This window comes from Meriones unguiculatus, chromosome 3 (assembly GCF_030254825.1).
Source record: "Meriones unguiculatus strain TT.TT164.6M chromosome 3, Bangor_MerUng_6.1, whole genome shotgun sequence".
In the NCBI taxonomy this organism is placed as follows: Eukaryota; Metazoa; Chordata; class Mammalia; order Rodentia; family Muridae; genus Meriones; species Meriones unguiculatus.
The window spans coordinates 167,809,184-167,830,477 of record NC_083351.1 but is presented as its reverse complement, the minus strand read 5'-3'; the positions used below and the strand labels follow the sequence as shown (position 1 = coordinate 167,830,477).

Here is a 21,294-nt window from a genome sequence, read left to right as displayed (position 1 = left end):
ATAGATGAAGAACAAACATTCTTATTGAACTGGGCCCTGCTGAGAAAGGGCTCTGTCCAGTTCTGCTGTATGGAGATAAAGATCTGGGTTATGCCTTCGCATGTTATCCAAGGAAGTTTCAATATATTCCATCCGGAGCACATCAAGGATTTGGAACTGATCATGATCAGTTGGGATGTGTTAAATCTGTCACAACTTGCTCCCTGCCTGGGCCAGATGAGAAATCTTCACAAACTCATCCTGGCACACATCATCAAGGATGTCTTCATGATTGGCAACAGGGCAAGAGACAGAGAGGAGAAGTGTGTCAGGAAGTTCATTTCTCAGTTTTACAAACTCAACTGTCTCCAACATCTCTCCATGAATGGCATCTACTTTCTTAGAGACTGCCTGGATCAGGTTCTTGGGTAAGTAAGGGTGAGGGCTGTGTCAGCTGCCGGGGCAGACCTTTCTTTAATTTTAAAGATTAGTGGTTCATGAGACCTGCCAGTCACTGAGTGCCATATTTAGGCCTCATTAGAATACGAAGGTTATGTGTTGTTTCCATGTGTAATGAATCAAATTGTCAAATTCCCACTCTTTAATCAGAGGACTGCAGGTCAGATCTAGTAAGAATGGGTTGTAATTCTTCTACAAATTATGTCCACCCAATCCAATGGAAAGGGAACAGTAAGGGCAGAATGCAGTCCTCACTGGATTCAGAAGACTCAGCAGCACAATTTGGAGGTGAGCTCTGTGCTCAGATCTGTTAGTAGACTCAGTCTACCCCAAATTTGCTATGGGTGAAATGTTTTGAGCCCAAGTAGAGTGCAAGGGACAATGGGGATAGTGTGGGTGTTAAATGACAGCAATAGTGACTGTGCAAGGCATTGATGGAATCTAGAGTCCAGTGAGAACACAGGAAGTGTCCCTAGAGCCTGCCAGGACTTTCATGGGTTGGAACTTCTTTTCTTTTCCCTTTATTAGTATTGTTGTTGTTGTTATCATATACAATTTATTCATTTTGTATCCTGATTGCAGTTCTCTTTCTCATCTCCCCTAGTCTTAACCTCCCTCGTAGTTCCTTACCATCCCCTTTCTCTAGCACCCTGAAAAGGGGGACTCCTACACCACTACCATCTGACCTTAGCCTATCAAGTCTCATCAGGAATGCCTGTATCCTCTTCCCCTGTGGCTTGGTAAAGCCACCCTGCCTGGGAGAAGAGCTCAAAGAGCAGGCAACCAAGTTCTGGTCAGTGGCAGCCCCTGCTCTCCTTCTTAGTGGACTCACTTGGAGACTGATCTGTCTATAGGCTACATCTCAGCAGGGGATCTAGGTCTTCTTGAATGGTCCTTGGCTGGTGCATCAATCTATGGAGGTCCCCCTGCACCTTAATTTTTGGGCTTTGTTGTTCTCCTTGTGGGGTTCCTGTCCCCGCTGAGTCCTTCTATTCCCACCTTCTTCCATAAGACTCCCTGCTGTCTGCCCAAATTGTGGGTCTCTGTCTCTGCATATGCTTTGATCCCATGGTGAGTGGAGTGTTTCAGAGGACATCTATATAGGTTCCCATCCTGTTTCCTTTCTTCAGCTGCTTCTAGTCTCCATCCTTTTGCCCTTCTGAGTGAGATTTAAGCATCCTCACTAGGTTCCTCCTTGTTTAGCTTCTTCAGGTCTGTAGATTTTAGTATGTTTATTTGTAATACATAGCTAATATCTGCTTATGAGTGAGTATATACCTTGTGTGTTTTTCTTCTTCTGGGTTACTTCTGTCAAGATGATCTTTTCCAGTTGCATCCACTTGCCTGCAAATTTTACAATTTCTGTATCCATTCTTTTGTTGAGGGACATCTAGGTTGTTTGCAGATTCTGTCTATTACAAATAAAGCTGCTATAAACATAAACATAAACACAAACACAAACATAAACATAGTTGAGCAAACACCCTTGTGTGGTGGACCTATTTCCATTTGGAACTATTTCCATTTTTCCAAATGGACCTATTTCCATTTCTCAGGTATATGCCCAAGAGTGGTATAACTGGTTCTTGAGGAAGGGCTACTTACACTTTTCTAAGAAAGTGCCAGATTGTTTTCCAAAGTGGTTGTACATGTTTGTGCTCCCACCAGCAATTGAGAGGGGTTCTCCATTCTCCACTTCCTCTCCAGCATGTGCTGTTACTTGAGTTTTTGATCTTAGCCATTCTGATGTCTATGAGATAGAATCTCAGAGTCATTTTGATTTGCATTTCTTTAAATGTTTCTCTGCCATTCAGTATTTCTCTGTTGAGAATTCTGTTCAGCTCTGTACTCCATTTTTAATTGTTTCATTTCTTGGTGCTTAACTTCATAAGTTCTTTATATATTCTAGATATTGGTCATCTGTGAGATGTAGGGTTGGTGAAGATTGTTTCTCATTCTGTAAGTTACCATTTTGTTCTGTTGACAGTGTCCTTTGCCTTACAGAACTTTTCAGTTTCATGGTATCCCATTTATTGATTGTTAATCTTATAGCCTGAGCTGTTGGTATTTTGTTCAGGAAGTTATCTCCTGTGTCATTGAGTTTAAAGCTCTTTCCCAATTTTTCTTCTAATAGATGTAGTATGTCTGGTTTCATGCTGAGGTCTTTGATCTACGTAGACTTGTGTTTTGTTCAGGGTGATAAATGTGGACCTATTTCCATTTTTCTACATGTAGACATCCAGTAAGACCAGCAGCATTTGTTCAGGGTGTTGTCTTTTTTTCCATTGTATGATTTTTTCATTGTCAAAACTCAAGTGTCTATAGGTGTGTGGGTTTTTATGCATCTCTATTCGATTTACTGACACCATAGTCTGTTTCTATGCCTTTGCCATGCAGTTTTTATTACTGTTGCTCTATAGTACAGCCTGAAAACAGGGACAGAACTAGCTCCACATGATCTTTTATTGTACAGGATTATTTTAGCTATTCTGGGTTTTTTGTTTTGTTGAGAATTATTCTTTCAAGGTCTGTAAGTATTGTGTTGGTGTTTTGATAAGAACTGCATTGAATCTATTCACAGATGATATGATAGTATACATGAGTGACCCCAAAAATCTTCCAGGCAAAACCTAGAGCTGACAATCACCATCATCAAAGTAGCTGTATACAAAATTAACTAAAAAAATCAGTAGTCCCCCGCTATAAAAAAGGCAAAGAGTCTGAGAGAGAAATTAGGAAAACAGTTGTCACAATTGCCCCCAAAATCATAAAATGTCTTGGTGTAACTAACCAAGTAAGTGGAAGACTTGTATGAAGAAACTTCAAGTCTCTGAAGAAAGAAATGGAAGAAGATAGCAGAAAATGGAAAGATCTCCCATGCTTGTCGTTTGGAATTTCTTATGTGTGCTTTCTGGGCTATGGGCTGTACGGGATTTCTGCTTGAGAATGAGGCCAGGAGATGAAGTGTGAGATTGTCTTGACTAAACTGATTCCAATAGGAAGCATCTTAGAGAATATCCTTGCTATTTGGTCAAACTGAACTTGGGCACCAGGTTCCTTCTATCTCTGTGTAAATACCACCTATATTCTCCAACACCATTTTCCAGAATTAATTTCCTGGTCTAACCCTAGGCGCCTGATGACCCCGTTAGAGACACTGTCCATCACCTACTGTAACATTTCACACTCAGACCTGAATTACTTCTCCAGGTGCCCAAAGCTCTTTCAGCTGAAACATCTGAACTATGTGGGCTTAAAGGCTTTGGACCTTATGCCTCTCTGAGTCCTCCTAGAGAATGTGGCAGACACTTTGCAGTCCGTGGGCTTGAGGCTCTGTAGGATGGAAGACTCTCAGCTCACTGTGCTCATACCTGCCCTCAGCAAGTGCTCTCAGCTGGCCAATGTCAGTTTCTATGGCAATGACTTCTACATGCACATCCTGAGGAACCTTTTGCAGCACACAGCCAACTTGAGCAAGATGAATGTGGAACAGTACCCTGCCCCTCTCGAGTGCTATGATGAGTTCAGTTATGTCTCCACAGAGAGATTTGTCCAACTCTGTGCAGAGCAAATAGACAGGCTCAGGGCCATAAGACAGCCCAAGTACATCTCCTTTGCTACAAATACTTGCCCTAGATGTGAAGAGCCCTGTGTCTATGACCAAGGATTCAGACTCTGTCATTGCCAGCAGAGGTGACAGTAAATAGGGAAAAAAGTCTTCTGGATTGGAAGAAATGAAAGGCTTGGGACCCAACTCTCATGCTGGGGACTCAGAGCTTCAGACACTCTTCATATTTTTGGAAACGAAATGATGTATATTGAGGTGGATTTTGCAGGCTGAATTTGACATGGAAATCAATGCAATTGTGGGAACAGAGGATCTAGTGGAGTGAGAAAGACTACTTTACATTTATAAGTGGCTTCTGTCAGGAAAGGATAACCAGTGGCTTTATCCTGCAGCTGTAAACCTGGATCCTCTCCCTCTGGGGTCTTTTTCAGTTATCATCCTCATTGCCAGGTTCAGTGTCAGGAGGGATCAGTGATTTCTCGATCCCAGTAGAAAAACACCACTATTTAATGAGTGAGGCAAATGTCCAGGTCATCAATAAAACTAAAATTTTGGTGATATGTCCTTCATTCCTGTCTTGTCTGTGTGTTAGTTACAACCTTCTTGTGTAGCCATTTATGTGTACAAAAATTTGAAACTAAAGTGAGCAACATAGTACACATCTTATGACTAAGGTTTTAATGAATCACAGACAATATCAAGTACACTCAGGCCACTAGACACCATGGGCCCATGGGAGGTGACTGAAGGGAAGGAGAAGACAACACAGGGGAAATTGAACAGGGTTTATAATTTTTTTCTCTTAAAAATCATGTTTCCTGACATGCATGGTGTCACACACTTGCAATCCCAGCACTCAGGGAGACAGAGGCAGGTGGATCTCTGAGTTTGAAGACAAGCTGGTCTATAAAGTAAGTCCAGGAGAGACACAGCTACCCAGAGAAACTTTGTCTCACGAAAAAAGTTTTTATTTTTATTGAAAACAATAAATAAAAATGTACTGTAACCCAGCAGTGAATTCTTGATCTTTTTGTCTGGGTGAGAGTACCACCATAAACCTCTCTATCCAGCTTGCTAGCCACATGTGTATAGGGTAGTATTCCTTTGGATTCACAAACTCTTTGAAATAGCCATAGCATTAAAGGTTTTCAATAATATGTAATTCTCTCTTCTGCAGAAAACATTTACTTTACAAAATAACTGTAATTTACATCTTCAGTTGTCTCTGTATGAACGTATTTAAGAAAAAAAAAATCTTCCTAGGCCTAGCCAGTATATGCCCCCTTTTCTGTATAGCAAAATAGCAAAATGATTTATTATTGTTTTGTTCTTCATTGGAATATTTATTGAACCCATAGAAGATGGGTTCTTTGTACAACTGTAATTGTTGTTGTCTAAATTCCATAAAGAATCTAAATTTGAGGAATCCTCAACAGGTGCTCCCTGGACAGAAGTAAACATGAACAGGTTGATGACAGTATTGCCAACTTTCCCGACACTGGGGAATGTGAATAAATTTTTCCACCAGGTTGGGCCACATAGAGACAAACATAGAGTACAGAGTAAGATACTGTCTCCTAAAAAGGAAAGACAAAACCCATAGACTGGAGCAATGATTGACAGCTCAAGAGCACAGCTTGCATTTTCAGAAGAACAAACTTTGCTTTCAGTACTCATATCAGGTGGTTCTCAAATGAGTCTCAGGCTTCATGTCATTGGCCCATTTCTCCTGGCCTGTGTGTGTCCATTCTTTCATATGCACAAATCTACACAATACATATATATAGACACTGAATTTTTAAAACTTTTGATATAAAAACCCAGTTTCACAAGGAAATAAAAAAGGAACTAATTAATTAAACCAGAGATGTTGTTCAGGAGCAGGTTGTTTGCCTCACTGGTATGTGTCTCTGACATTAATTCTGGCACTGAGAATGAAGAGAGTATGTGGACTTTTCAAGTGTGTGGGGTGAGCAATAGTCTACTTTTCCCTTGGCTCCAGGGTCTGAGCTCCTGCACCATGGATGATGTGAAAGAATATCATTTATATGTCAATGTTGACAATTTAGTTTTGTATGTATTTTATGTATGTGAGTGCTCTATTTGCATGCATGCCTACCTGAATGAAGAGGGCATCAGTTCCCATTATGATGGTTCTGAGCCACGATGCTCTGGAAGAGCATCCACTGCTCTTAAGGGATGAGTCATTTCTCCAGCTATAAGATCCTCAATATAGAAAGCATGTGTAGATACAGAATCAAAGTAAATAGGTGCCTATCTGACATAAAATCCTACCCATTTGGTATCATCTTTAAAGCGGTAGGTTTTAAGTGTTTTTTGTGAGTGTTCTATTTTTATTTTTTCCTTTCAGATAGTGAGTGCTTATATTTGACCAAGCAATAATAATATCCTGAGTCCCTCCCAAACATGTCTGGATATACTTCACCTGATAGAGTGCTTACCTATCCATTATTTGAATCTGTGAACCCCATTAAACAGGGTATAAGAATACATAAAAGTTATGCCCCCCAGTCTGCCGGTAGAGATGATAGAGCAGAAATTCAAAATAATCCTAGTTAGTTAGTCTGAAAACCTACTTTGAAAATTCAAGAAACTTCCTTTTCATGTGGAGCCAGAGTCCCTCAGAACTTTCATTCTAGTCTCTTTTGACTTCATCTTATTCCTGCTCAGTGATGGAGTAAAAGCTGTAAAACAAGAAAGAAATTAATAAAAATTGAAGAAAAATGAACGTTTATATTCTTAGAATTGTAAAGACTGGTAGTTTTGAAAGCTGCAATGCTTTATATTGTGATATTCCTTTTAATATTAATATGAGGTCTAGGGAATAAACAAGAAAGAAAAGTTATGGTTTAACAGTAAATGTTGTCTGTGGACTCCACAGGGGGTCAATTGTACTAGGTAGTTTTATTGCAATTTGACACAGGCTAGGCTCATTTGAGAAGAGGGAAACTCAATCAAGAATATGCCCTTCCCCGTTGTCCTGTGTGCAAGCCTGTGGTGCATTTTCTTAATTGGTGGTTGATATGCTAGGGCCCAGGCCATTGTGGGTGAGGCTACCCATGAGCCTGTGGTCGTGGATGCTGTATCAGAAAGCAGGCTAAGGATATCCTGAGGAGCAAGCGAGTAATCAATATTCCTTTGAGGCTTTTCTATCAGTATCTGCCTCTAGGCAGTTCCTACCTTGACTTCCTTCAGTGGACTTAAAAGCTGTGAGGTAAAACAAACCAGCTCCTCTCTAGTTACTCTTGTTCATGGCCTTTGTCACATAAGTTGAAATTTGAGTGGCAGGAAGTTATTATGCTGAGTTGAGGCTTTCTGCCAACTGGACTATCTGCCCGCTTAGGCCCAATACACCCAGGGATTTAACAAGCCTGATTGCTAATTCAAGGTTGGAATCATAGCTGTAGTGTTTTGTCGGCACTCTCTGGGGTGGGAGGAATTTTATTCATGCCTCCCAAGTAAAGGCTCACTCAATAGGATTGAACAAAAAGTCTTATACCCAGAGAGACACAATCACAGCCTAATATTTGGATCTGAAATGTTTTTCCCTCACATTTATTATGTCTATCTTTTATTTGTCTATCTATCTATCTATCTATCTATCTATCTATCTATCTATCTATCTATCTATCTATCTATGTATGTATCTATCTATCTATCTATCTATCTATCTATGTTTCTTTCGATCTATCTTTCTATTGATCTATCTATCTATCTTTATTTATGTATATATGTATGTATGAATCGTCTGTCTATTTATGTATCTATATCTATCTATATATATCTCTTTATCTATCTAATGTCTCTATGTCTCTGTGTCTCTATGTCTGTATGTCTCTCTCGCTCTCTATTTCTCTATCTATATCCATCATCTCTATCTGTCTCTCTATGTATGTATGTAGATATGTATGTATGTATTTATCAAAGAATGTTCTCTCTATCTATTGTATCATTTATCTATGTACCTAAGTATGCACTATCTTTGTATCTACATATTTATCACTATCTACTTTTCCATTTCATCTATTTTCTTTTATCCACTTATATATGTCTGTCTGTACCTTTCTATCTATGTATTATCTCAGTATCAATCTTTTTATCTATGCATGTTCTATCTCTATGTATTATCTATCTGTCTTTCTATGTACATATCTATGTATGCTTCATATATATATCTATCAATCTATCTACCTATCTATTTAATCTTTCATCTATTAAATATGTATGTATGTATATATATGTATGTATGTATGCATCTATCTATCTATCTATCTATGTATCTATGTATCTATGTATGTATGTGCGTATGTATGTATGTATGTATGTTTGTATGTTTGTATGTATGTATGTATGTATGTATCTATCTATCTATCTATCTATCTATCTATGTATATTGGGTGCTTTTGCATGTTGACAGAAACTACAGTCCTCAAAGTGGAAGGAACTTCATTTGAGGGAATGCCTTCATGAGATCCAGCTGTAATGCTTTTTCTCAATTAGTGATCAATTGCCTGGTGAGGACCCAGGCTTTGTGGGTGGTGCCATCCCTGGGGTGATGGTCCTGGGTTCTATGAGAAGGTAGGGTGAAGAGGCCATGAGGAAGAGTAAGCAGCACTCTTCCATGGCCTCTACATAAGCTCCCCCCTCTAGGTTCTAACCCTGCTTGAGTTTCTGTCTTGACTTCATCCAGTGATGGACTATGGATCTGGAAGTAGGAGCCAAATAAACCCTTTCCTCCCCAACTGGTATTTTGGTCATTGTGTTTCATCGCAGTAGTAGAAACCCTGATTCTGACACTATCTATCTACCCACCTATCATCTATCTAGCTACCTACCTACCTACCTACCTACCTATGATATATCTATCTACTATAAATGTAACTTTTATTCACCAGATGCCATTGTAGTGTTGAAGGCTTAATGTCTCCATCTGCTAACCTAGGCTCAGCTTGGAAGCTTCTATCCTCTGTACAATCTAATCTAGGCTGAGAATGTTTTCAGCCTCAGAGACTTACTGCTGCCTAAGCTCATCCTTCCTAGCTGGTTCAACTCAGCTTTTCTGGCTCAAAATCCTCCCACCTCTGACTTGTTCATTCTGGCTTTTCTCTTGGCCTCTACAATCTCTTCTAATCCTTCTCCTTCTCTGGCTGGTTCTGTTATCACCTGTATCCAGGTTGATGTCTCTTTAACATTTCTCTGTGAATCTTTCCCAGTAAAACTGCTTCCTCTCCCTCATTCTCTGTGCTGCTCCCTTGAGGAGATGCTCTTTTTTCTCCTCATGAGAGTTGGGAATATTCTATTGTGTCAAATTCTTCTCTGATTCATCACCTCATTTTGACACTTAGACTTCATTTTTAAACATGGCTATTTCCTTCTACACACTACTTTACCTTCATAGTTTGGGATTAAAAGCCTGTACCACCACACCTGGTCTAGGATCTTCTTTACCTGAAACAAACTTTTGAAAAGATGAAGTTAACGAGTCACTGGCCTTCTTCATGTTTCTTGCTCTCTTTCACTCCAGGGTACTCCGGCTCCCACCTTCAAAATTTCTAGACTTGTACTACCTCAAGTCTCAAGGCTGGATATTGATTCTCTGTTATTGAACCTCAGCATGGTGTGTATATACTTGGCTAGATGAAATAGTTTCAATCTATAACCCAGGCTAGACTCAAACTACAGATGTTCCAGTTTCTTACTCTTTTTCCTAATTTAAAGAAGTTATTTATTTTTATTTTGTATACATTGGTGTTTTGACTGCATGCATGTCTGTGTGAGAATGTCAGATCTCCTAGAATGGGAGTCACAGAGGGTTGTGAGCTGCCATGTGGGTACGATGAATAGAACTTGGGTTCTCTGCAAGAGCATTCAGTGCTCTTAATTGCTGAGCCATCTCTCCAGCCTTTTTCCTCCTCTTGTACTATGAATCTTCTCCCTGTCTGGCTCCAATCCTTGGTGGCATCATCCCTAGACAATTTTTACATAGTAGACAATATTTACATATTATAGGTTGAAGAGTTGGCTCAGCACTCTGCTCTTCCAGAGGACCCAGGTTCAGTTTCCAGCACAAACATGACAGCCTAAAAATGTCTGTGATTCAGTTCCAGGGGATCCAACACTTTCACACAAACATACACACAGGCAAAACACCAATGCACATAAAATACAACGTAATAAATTACATAAAAATTCAAAAACGGATTTATGAAATGTTTAAACTATTTCTTTTTTAACACCTTTAAGCTGGACATGATGGCCCGTGCCTTTAATTCCAGCATTGGAGGAGGCAAATGTGGACAGATCTCTGAGAGTTTGAGTCTAGCCTGGTCTGCAGAGGTTACACAGAGAAACCCTGATCAAAACAAAACAAAACAAAACAAAACAAAACAAAAAGAAAAGAAAAGAAAAGAAAGAAAAGAAAGAGACAAAGGAAGAAAACAAAGGAAACCAAACAATTTTTGTCTGTACACCATGGAATATTATATGTGTCTTCTGGAGGTCAGAAGTTGGCTTCAGAAAATGGATTTGCAGATATTTGAGAGCTGCGATGTGGATGCTGGGAAATGGAAATGGCTCCTTGTTAAGAGCAGCCAGTGCTCTTGACTGCTCAATCCTTGCTCCAGGTATTTTCTTTGCTCTTCATTTATTGAAATTAAATTTTTTTTCATACAATACATTCTGATTATGGCCTCTTGTCAACTAGCTCCTCTGTGATCCTCCCCACCTTCTCTTCCCTAAGAAGAAAAGCAGACATCTAAAGAATAATAAGAAGGATCCAGGTGTTTGGAAAGATGTCTCAGTGGTTAAGAGCACTGTTAGTTCTTCCAGAGGTCCTGGGTTCAATTCCCAGCAACCACATATATAATGTGATCTGATGTCCTCTTCTATCATGCAGATGTCCATGCAGAAATTCATTCACATACACAAAATAATTAAATCTTAAAAAATGGAGAGAGATGAGGGAGCCAGGTGTGGTGATACACACCTTTAATCCCAGCACTCAGGAGGCAGAGTCAGGAGATCTCTGTGAGTTGAGTCCAGCATGGTCTACAATGTAAGTTCCAGGACAGCCAGAGTTACAGAGAGAAACCATGTTTTGAAAGTCCAACACAAAACATAGAAACAGAAATAGAATTATAAGAAAATAAAACAAAAACAAACAAATTGGAATAGGAGAAAATAAACAAACCAACAGAGGAAAAAAATTCAAATATAGAGCATGAGGAGATGGGCACAGTAAGACTCTTTTATAATCCCAGCACTTAAGGAGACAGAGACACTCAGATCCTCTGAGTTTAAAACCAGTCTGATCCAGGGCAGCCAAGACTACACAGAAGAGCCCTATCTTAAAAAAAAAAAAAAAAAAAAAAAAAAAAAGCATGAGTCATGTAGATGCAGATGGAAGACACTTTGGCACATACATGAATCCAATGAAAACATAAAACTGGCTTTCTCTGCCTTCGTTTTTTTCCCATTCCCTCATCTGTGACGTTTATCACTTGGTGGGGGGAGGCAACACCATGCTCCTATTTCTCCTCTCCACTCCCTCTTCTTCCCATTTCCTCTCCTTATACAAAAACACTAAATAAAGAACAATAACAGAAAACCATAAAATTGGTAGATATAACATACAAGCAAAGTAATATAAAGTAACAGATGTAATATAAAGTAATAAAACAATAGATGGCAAATGCATGTTCTGCTTGTGTTAAAGATCACAACAGCCTGGTATATTCCTTATTTCTAGATAGTTGGAAAGCACCCATGACATCCCCTACCCTAATCCTAGCCAATTAGCTTAAAGTGCTTTGCCTAGCCTCCTAGATACAATGCCATACACTTGGAACATAATCGATTATGTTTAGCTGGTCAAAATGATGTAATCTGAGTGTGGTGTTGGAATGGTCACTGTGTGGCTATTCCTGAAGTAATAACATTATTAATTGATGTAAGTCTCTGAGTAGCTACCAAACAAAAAGATTGGCAAAGCATGAAGCTCAGCTCTTGATTGCAGAGTAGACAAGTAAGTGTATATTTTCAGGAACATGTGAACACTTCCTGCATCCTGCTGACTCCCACTCTGAACCATGCTGGTCACAAATGTATAATCCCAGCCAGGGTAGTTGGCTCATATAGTAATCCTCCAAGCAGGAAGGCTGAGGCAGGAGGATCCCTGTGAATTGGAATTCCAAATTAACCTTACCTACAGAACAATGTTGTCAGAACACAATTCAAAAGCAAGGAGAACAAGAGCAAATAGAAGAGTAAATGAATAAGCAAGCAAATCATAAAATTCAAGGTTCAGGAATTAGTCAGTAAGTGGACTCATGATTTTTATCCTATTGTGTGTTGTGTTTACATTGACCCAGAATGCTTGGTTCAATCTAGAGAATGAGAGAACCCAAGGTGGGATTAAGTGTGTGGACTCAAATATGCAAGCAGATGGCAGCTTGTGGTTGTAGGTGTGGCTGCAATAGGGAGGGGCTGGCAGGGTGGTATATAAAGGCTTCAAGGAAGACAGAGGAGTCATTCCCTCAGTGACTTGAAGACTGTGGTGACAGCCTGGCTCTGTTGGGATCCAGAGACCCTGTGCTCATCAGTGCTCAGAACAGGTAAGTCACTTTGATCCAAAGGGACAGGGCCCCTGAAACAGAGAGGTTAGGCCCAAGATGGGGAAGTCATTTATTTATTCATTTGTTTATTTATTTACTTACTTAAGTTTCTAAAGCCTTTTTTTTTTCTGGATGTATACGGTTTAAAACTACTTTTAAAATTTGCAATATTTGCACAAACAACTCCACATTTGGCTAAGGCTGAGGATCTGGCTTGCTTCCATGTATGTGGACCTATCTGCATTGCCCATGTGGCATCCTGGGTTTGGCTACCCAGATGCTATTTAAGCTGTGGGCTGGCTTTCCCCAGGGTCAGATGATTGTTCAAGGTTCCTGAATAAACTGCATTGGAAAAAAAAAGAACTAAAAAAAAATTTGCAATATTTTTATTGATTATTGGGCAATTTCACATCATTGAACCCTGAGCAAACTCACTTCCCAGTCTATCCAGGTCAACCTCCCCAAGTCCCACCAACCAAAAAAATAATTCAGTTTTTGTGGCCATTATACTCACTGGAACATGACCAAACTTCAGGTGGCCAGCCTCTTAGAGAAAATGAGTCCTTTCTTACATTCCACCAGCCAGGAACCAATCACTGAGGAGTGTTAAACTTCATTCTTACCACGGAATGGTGAATAGTTCTCTTTCATGGCTTTCTGTGACAATATTTTTCATTCAGACGAACCTACTGAAGAGAAGGTTTAGATTTAAAATCAGATTTTTGACACAACTTTAATTAATACAGGATGGAGTATCAACCCCATTTCCATGATCATCTCATTTTTTTCACAGGCAGTTTCCATGTTTTAGAAAAAGTATGGGTAGGATGGGTGTGTAAGCTCCCCATGCTCTGTTGTCCCAGGACTTGAGACATGATCTATGTCTGGTTTGCACACAAAGGTGGTACTCAGCTTTCAGACTGCAGGGGACCCCTGCCCAATGGGGATGGGATTGAGTTTGGCATTGGTAAGGGTTGGATGGAACACTGGGGAATGTGTAATCTTCGGTGTGCTTGTCAGTGATGGAGTTTGCTTTGAGACCTTCTATGAGGACAATGGCTTAGGCTGATATCTCCACCACTGTCCGAGCAGTAATTTGCCTGACCTTGAGTGGTTCCTCTGATGGTGAGGGGGTTTTCTAAACTTGATGTTGAAAATGTATTCTCCCCTAAATGCCTCCCCAGGATCCTTCTGACTGAAGACCTTCCAGGATGAGTGCTCAGACTCCTCCCACACTCCTGAAGCTGGCAATGCAGGCTTTGCTGAGAGATGAGACCTTGGACATGTCAGCTCTGGACAAACTGCCCATGGTGTTCTTCCCAGCACTGTTCAAGGAGGCCTTGACTGGCAGACACACTACAACTGTGAAAGCAATGGTGGCAGCCTGGCCTTTCCCCTGTCTCCCTGTGGGGGCATTGATGAAGACCCCTGACTTGGAAACCTTCCAGGCAGTTCTAGCAGGAGTAGATACATGGCTGCAAAGAAAGTTTCACCCCAGGTAAGCGATAAGCCAGTACTGTGGAATGGAGCCTATGGATAAGAGGGAAGAGATTGTGGGGTCAGGGAGAATGGCTTCTTCTTGAGTGGATCAGAGGCTCCTGATCCATCATTGGATAGGGATGCAGGGATATTGTAAGCTGCTCATTGCTTGTCCTAAGGAATGTTGCCTATATCAGAGATATAGCAGATGTAGCCACATAGGAAAATGAGCCATCCTTGGCCTCCCCCAATCACTAGTAATGGGACTAAGGAGAAACTGAGTTACTTAGAGAAAGGAAAGTTACCAGAGCTATCTGTGCAGCTCAGGGAAAGCTTCTGCAGGGCGGGAAGCGGCTGCTGAAAAAAACACCCACCTTGGCAGGACTTAGGGCTGAGTTTACAGATGTGGAGGAAATGCTGAGTCTGTGTGGGGTCTTCCCATGTAGCTAACACTTCACATATTTTACCCACAGGAGGGGAAAACTTCAGGTTCTTGACCTGAGGAAGAAGCACCATGAATTCTGGAGCATATGGGCTGGTGCGGAGGATGGTGGTTGTTCAGCAGAGACCACAGATGAGCAGCAAGTAGTGAAGGTCCTTCCCAGATATGCACTAAGGCGGCGCCTGAAGGTGGTAGCTGACCTTTGCTTCAGGCCGCGTGCAGATGAAGAACAAAGATGCTTCTTGCAGTGGGCCCACCAAAGAAAGGGCTCCATCCAATTCTGCTGTCCAGAGATGACCATCTGGGCTCAGCCTATCCATATTATGAAAGAGATCCTGAATGTTTTTCATCCAGAGCATATCCGGGTATTCGAACTGAACACACACTGGAATGTGTTTTTGCTGGCGGCCTTTGCTCCTTGCCTGGGCGAGATGAGAAATCTTCACAAACTCTTACTGGCACCTATCTCCACGAGTGTCTTCAAGATTAGCAACAGGACAACAGACAGGGAAGACAAGTGTATCAACAAGTTCATTTCTCAGTTCTCCAGATTCAACTGTCTTCAGCACCTCTCCTTAAAGAGCGTCTACTTTCTCAGAGACCGCATCAATCAGGTCCTCAGGTAAGCAAGGATAGAGAGCTGTGTCAGCTACTAGAGCTGACCTTTATATGTAGTTTTAAGGATTCGTCATTTATGAGACCTGTGCATGAATGGGAACAAACACTTAGGCCTCTAGAGTACAGAAGTTATATGTTGTTTCTATGAATATTGAATCACCATGTCAAATAAGCTATCAAGAATCAGAAGACTGAAGGTCATCTTTGGTAAGGATGGGATTTAATTCTTCTTGGAATGATGTCCACCAGTCCAATGGAAAGGGAACAGGAAGGGGAGAGTGTAGTGAGGAATTGGTGGACACACAAGCACAGTGGTTGAGGGGAGCTCTGAACTCAGGTCTGTGAGAACAGCCTCAGCTTCCGTGAATTTCCTATGGGTGACTGGTTTTGAGCTTAAGTAGAGCTGAGTGCCTGAGACAAGGGGGATAGTGAGGATGTTAAATTACTACAAGTGTGACTGTGCAGAGACATTGATGGGATGCAGAGTGCAGTGAGCACACAGGAAGTGTACCTAGAGCCTGCCAGGACTTTCATGTTTTGGAACTCTTTATGTGTGCTTTCAGGGCTGAAAATGTGCTGAAATGGTTTTGTGCTTGAGAGTGAGGCCATGAGAAGAAGTTTGAGTTTGTCTTGACAGAGGAGATTCGAACAGGAAGCATTTAAAATGATGCCCTTGAATCTACCTTGGGTCACTGGGCTGCTTCTACCTCTGTGTAAATGCCACCCTATACTCCCCAACATCATTTTCCAGAACTAACCTCCTGGTCTCTATCCCTAGATGCCTGACGACCCCGTTGGAGACCCTGTCCATCACTTACTGCCACATTTCACAGGCAGACCTGAACTACTTCTCTGAGTGTTCAAAGCTCTCTGAGCTGAAACATCTGGACATGAAAGGTGTGCCCTTAAAGGCTTTGGATCTTATGCCTCTCCGAGTCCTCCTAGAGAATGTGGCAGATACTTTGCTGTCCCTGGACTTGAAGGCTTGTAGGATGAAGGACTCTCATCTCACTGTGCTCATACCTGCCCTCAGCAAGTGCTCCCAGCTGTGCAAGGTCAATTTCTACTGCAATGAATTCTCCATGCCCATCCTGAGGGACCTTTTGCAGCACACAGCCAACTTGAGCAAGATGAAAGTGGAAAAGTACCCTGCCCCTATTGAGTGCTATGATGAGTTCGGTTATGTCTCCATAGAAAGATTTGTCCAACTCTGTGCTGAGCAAATAGATAGACTCAGGGTCATAAGGCAGCCCAAGTGCATCTCCTTTGCTACACATATGTGCCCTAGATGTGGAGAGCGCTGTGTTTATGGCATGGGATCCCGACTGTGTCTTTGTCAGAGGAGGCAGCGCTAAATAGAGAAACCTAACTTCTGCATTTGAAGCACTGGAAGGCTTGGGACACATCTCTCATTTTGGACGCTCAGAGCTTGTGGCTTCAGGCTCAGCTCAAGTTTAGAATGCAAATGATGTTTGCTGAGTTGGATATAGGAGAACGAAGGTAACATTGAGAACAATGGGACTTTGGGAATAGGTGTCTTGTTGAGTCAGAAAGACAGTTTTGCCTTTATAAGTAAGTTCTCTCAGGACAGAATAGCCAGTGGCCTTGTTCTGCAACTGTAAACCTGGATGTTCTACCTCTGGGCTATTTTTTCAGTTATCACCCTCATTGCCAGAGTCTGGACGGTTCCATGACCCAATGAATGGAAAAAACATTGATATACATTGAGTGAGACAAAGGTCCTGGCCAATTTAGCATCCATAAAAATGACAATTTTGGTGACACTTCTTTCCTTCTTGTCCTTTCCATGCCTGCACAATAGATACAAATGTCTTGTGCGGTTCTTTCACATGCTCTAAAAGTTAAAACTAAAGTGAACAACATAGACACAGATCCTGTGAATATGAAGGGGGTTTCAGTACACTCAGGCTACAAGGCACCATGGACCCATGAGAGGTGACTGAAGAGAAGGAGAAGACAACACAGGGAAGAATGAACAGACTTTTCAATGCTTATTTTCCTTCCAGTCTTAAAACCTTGTTTTCTTTTTAGTTGAAAGCCTCATGTACTCTGGTCCAGCCTAGGACTCTTGATCTTGTTTGGTTGAGACTGTCATCATAAACCAATATATCCATCCTGCATGCCACATGTCTCTAGGGCCGTATTCCTGTGGATTCCCAAATCTATGAAATAGCCATAGTGTATATAAAGGTGTCTGATACCACATAAGTCCCTGTCGTGCAGAAGATATTTTATTTACAAAAGAACTTTATTTTATGTCTGCAGTTGTGTTCTCTGTATTGATGTGTATAAGAAGAAAAGTCTCCCTTGTCCCAGCCATTATATGCCCTTTTTCTGTATAGTAAGATATCGATAAAATGATTTATTTCTGAATTGTCTTCTTCTTCATTGAACACCTGGAACATGTTTTTTTTTTTTATTTTTGTCAGCAAGAGACATTGATTAAAACCTTATACTTGAAAAAGAATTGTGGGTAGTGAACTCTGAGGTGGTTTTAAGTATGATGTGTTTGTAATTATTTCAGAGTCAGGGGTGCCTTTCAAAATTATTACCATAGTTAACCATAAGAATTTATAGAAGAAAGTATAACAAAATACAATGGTTGATTTCTCAGAATGATAGGAACCATGAAAACACAAAACTGGCTTTGTCTGCTTCAGGTTCTTTCCCCTTCCCTCATATCTGTCGTCTTTGTCTGGGGTGGGGATGGCACCATGATAAGCTCCTATTTCTCCTCTCCTCTCAGTCTTCTTCCCTTTACCTCTCCTTATCCTTAAACAATAACTAAACTAATAAAGAAATTAATTAATAATAATAAAAAAACAACAAGAGAAAACTCACAAACTTGGTAGACATAATATAAAAGCAAAAGTCCTGTAATATAAAAAGTAAAGAAAAATCCTGATAAAACATTATGAGACTAAGAACCTCCAAAGATCCCACTGAGTTCATTTTGTGTTGGCATCAAGAGTTGTTCACTCGGCCTGTTGTACAGAGTGAGGTTTGCACTCTTGGAGAGACTCCATTTGAGGGAACTCAATTCCCATTTGCAAATAGCTTATCCCTAGCTTCTGGGTTAGGGATGGGAGCTTGTGTCCAGTCCTTTCCACACTGACACTCCATGTGGTGTAGACCCATGCAGGCCTTGTGCATGCTGCCTCAGTCTCTCTGGGTTCATATGTACAGTCTTCTGCTGGGTTTAAGAAGGCCTGTTTTCCTTGGTGTACTCCATTCCATCTGGTTCTCACAGTCTTTCTTCCTCCTTTTTCACCGGGTTCCCTGATCCCTGAGGGGAAGATTTGACAGAGAAGTCCCAAGTAGGACAGAGTGTGTCATGCTCTCTCTCTGTTTTCCAGCCTCATCATTCTTTCTCCATTTGTGTGTGTGAGTGCTTGTGTGCATGTCCACATGAACGTAATTGTGCCCATTAAATCCAGGAACGGTCAGCAGATTCCTTTGCACTCAAGTTAGAGGACATTTGAAGTCACTGCCATACATGCTGGGCATTCTGCAATAGCAGGATGCTCTCGATAACCACTGAGCATCTCTCCATGTCCAGTGATCCTCCTTTTCTGAAATTCTACCAAACTCCCTGAGAAAAACCAGTGAAATCTCCCTCTCTGATACACTTTGTGAAATGTTGTGAGAAAGTAAAGTGCAACCCCAATTTCCAATTATAGTCAATGAAGACATTGAACTTTAGAGCCCTGTGTACTTAAACTCTCACATTTTCGGGGGATAGGCATGTTCCAACAAGTCTAGATCATGTCTAGATGTCACCTATGATTTTGTGAATTCCAAGCAAGGATTTTACTACCTAAATTCCTGGCAAAGAGAGCCCTGACAAATACTGGTATGACCTGCTTACACTCTAAAGCCCCTCTGTAGAGACCTACTTTAGTCCTTAGCATGACTGTGGCTCCTCAGTTAACTCTTGCTGTCACCTTTACCATAACAGAAGCCATTTTGTCTTCAAGTCTCCATTTTGATTGTAAGGTGAAATTAAGACCAAGTTCTCAATCCCTCCATGCCTGACACCAGAATACAATTCAGTAGTTTGTACTTGCTGCTTAGGATCAAATAATAGATGGCAAATGCATGTTCTGCTTGTGTTAAAGATCACAACAGCCTGGTATATTCCTTATTTCCAGATAGCTGGAAAGCACCCATGACATCCCCTACCCTAAACCTAGCCAATTAGCTTAAAATGCTTTGTCTAGCCTCCTAGATACAATGCCATACACTTGGCACATAATTGATTATGTTTAGCTGGTCAAAATGATGTAATCTGAGTGTGGTGTTGGAATGGTCACTGTGTGGCTATTCCTGACGTAATAACATTATTAATGGATCCTCCTACCTCAGTCTCTGAGTAGCTACCAAACAGGAAGATTGGCAAAGCATCCAGCTCAGCTCTTCCTTCTAGAATAGACAAATAAGTTTATATTTTCAGGATTAAGTTATCATTCCCCCACTCTGCTGACTCACACTCTGAACCATGCTGGTCAGTAATGTATAAACACTGCCAGGGTAGTTGATTCACATAGTAATCCTCCCTACAGGAAGGCTGAGGCAGGAGGATCCCTGTGAATTGGAATTCCAAATTAACCTTACCTACAGAACAATGTTGTCAGAACACAATTCAAAAGCAAGGAGAACAAGAGTAAATAGAAGAGTAAATGAATAAGCAAGCAAATCATAAAATTCAAGGTTCAGGAATTAGTCAGTAAGTGGACTCATGATTTTTATCCTATTCTGTGTTGTGTTTGCATTGACCCAGAATGCTTGGTTCAATCTAGAGTACAGGAGAACCCAAGATGGGATTAAGTGTCTGGATTAAAATATACAAGCAGATGGCAGCTTGTGGTTGGTAGGTGTGGCTGCAATAGGGAGGGGCTGGCAGGGTGGTATATAAAGGCTTCAGGGGAGACAGAGAAGTCATTCCCTCAGTGAATTGAAGACTGTAGTGACAGCCTGGCTCTGTTGGGATCCAGAGACCCTGTGCTCATCAGTGCTCAGAACAGGTAAGTCAGTTTGATCCAAAGGGACAGGGCTCCTGAAACAGAGAGGTTAGGCCCAAGATGGGGAAGTCATTTAGTTATTCATTTGTTTATTTATTTACTTACTTAAGTTTCTAAAGCCTTTTTTTTTCTGGATGTATATGGTTTAAAACTACTTTTAAAATTTGCAATATTTGCACAAACAACTCCACATTTGGCTAAGGCTGAGGATCTGGCTTGCTTCCATGTATGTGGACCTATCTGCATTGCCCATGTGGCATCCTGGGTTTGGCTACCCAGGTACTATTTAAGCTGTGGGCTGGCTTTCCCCAGGGTCAGATGATTGCTCAAGGTTCCTGAATAAACTGCATTGGAAAAAAAAAGAACTAAAAAAAAATTTGCAATATTTTTATTGATTATTGGGCAATTTCACATCATTGAACCCTGAGCAAACTCACTTCCCAGTCTACCCAGGTCAACCTCCCCAAGTCCCACCAACCAAAAAAATAATTCAGTTTTTGTGGCCATTATACTCACTGGAACATGACCAAACTTCAGGTGGCCAGCCTCTTAGAGAAAATGAGTCCTTTCTTACATTCCACCAGCCAGGAACCAATCACTGAGGAGTGTTAAACTTCATTCTTACCACGGAATGGTGAATAGTTCTCTTTCATGGCTTTCTGTGACAATATTTTTCATTCAGACGAACCTACTGAAGAGAAGGTTTAGATTTAAAATCAGATTTTTGACACAACTTTAATTAATACAGGATGGAGTATCAACCCCATTTCCATGATCATCTCATTTTTTTCACAGGCAGTTTCCATGTTTTAGAAAAAGTATGGGTAGGATGGGTGTGTAAGCTCCCCATGCTCTGTTGTCCCAGGACTTGAGACATGATCTATGTCTGGTTTGCACACAAAGGTGGTACTCAGCTTTCAGACTGCAGGGGACCCCTGCCCAATGGGGATGGGATTGAGTTTGGCATTGGTAAGGGTTGGATGGAACACTGGGGAATGTGTAATCTTCGGTGTGCTTGTCAGTGATAGAGTTTCCTTTGAGACCTCCTAGGAGGACAATGGTTTAAGCTGATAT

The 21,294-nt window shown here is 41.1% G+C and overlaps 2 protein-coding genes across 4 annotated transcripts; both read left to right on the top strand.

Annotated features, from left to right (window-relative positions):
• Positions 1 to 7,591: 7,591 nt before the first annotated feature.
• On the top strand, positions 7,592 to 11,795 carry LOC132652908 (NADH-ubiquinone oxidoreductase chain 5-like; the record flags this gene model as incomplete). The annotated part of the gene is given in 3 exon segments (XM_060378854.1): positions 7,592 to 7,939; positions 8,089 to 8,355; positions 11,775 to 11,795. Coding segments are annotated over 3 exon segments (636 nt in total), but the record flags the coding sequence as incomplete, so codon positions are not given.
• Positions 11,796 to 13,850: 2,055 nt separating this feature from the next.
• On the top strand, positions 13,851 to 16,665 carry LOC132652824 (preferentially expressed antigen in melanoma-like protein 7). 3 transcript variants are annotated; one of them, XM_060378752.1, is made up of 3 exons: positions 13,851 to 14,137; positions 14,595 to 15,182; positions 15,957 to 16,665. In XM_060378752.1, exons 1-3 carry the CDS (start codon positions 13,851 to 13,853, stop codon positions 16,531 to 16,533), a joined length of 1,452 nt encoding a protein of 483 aa, XP_060234735.1. In that variant the 3' UTR covers positions 16,534 to 16,665. The 3 variants fall into 3 exon arrangements, with proteins under 3 accessions (XP_060234735.1, XP_060234734.1, XP_060234736.1); XM_060378751.1 differs by having other exon boundaries at positions 14,592 to 15,182; XM_060378753.1 differs by lacking the exon at positions 14,595 to 15,182.
• Positions 16,666 to 21,294: the final 4,629 nt, after the last annotated feature.

Coding starts and splice junctions, on each gene's coding strand:
- LOC132652824 (XM_060378751.1), top strand. CDS start 13,851: ATGAGTGCTCAGACTCCTCCCACACTCCTGAAGCTGGCAATGCAGGCT. Junction 14,138..14,591: donor CAAAGAAAGTTTCACCCCAG/GTAAGCGATAAG, acceptor TTTTACCCACAG/GAGGGGAAAACTTCAGGTTC. Junction 15,183..15,956: donor CGCATCAATCAGGTCCTCAG/GTAAGCAAGGAT, acceptor CTCTATCCCTAG/ATGCCTGACGACCCCGTTGG.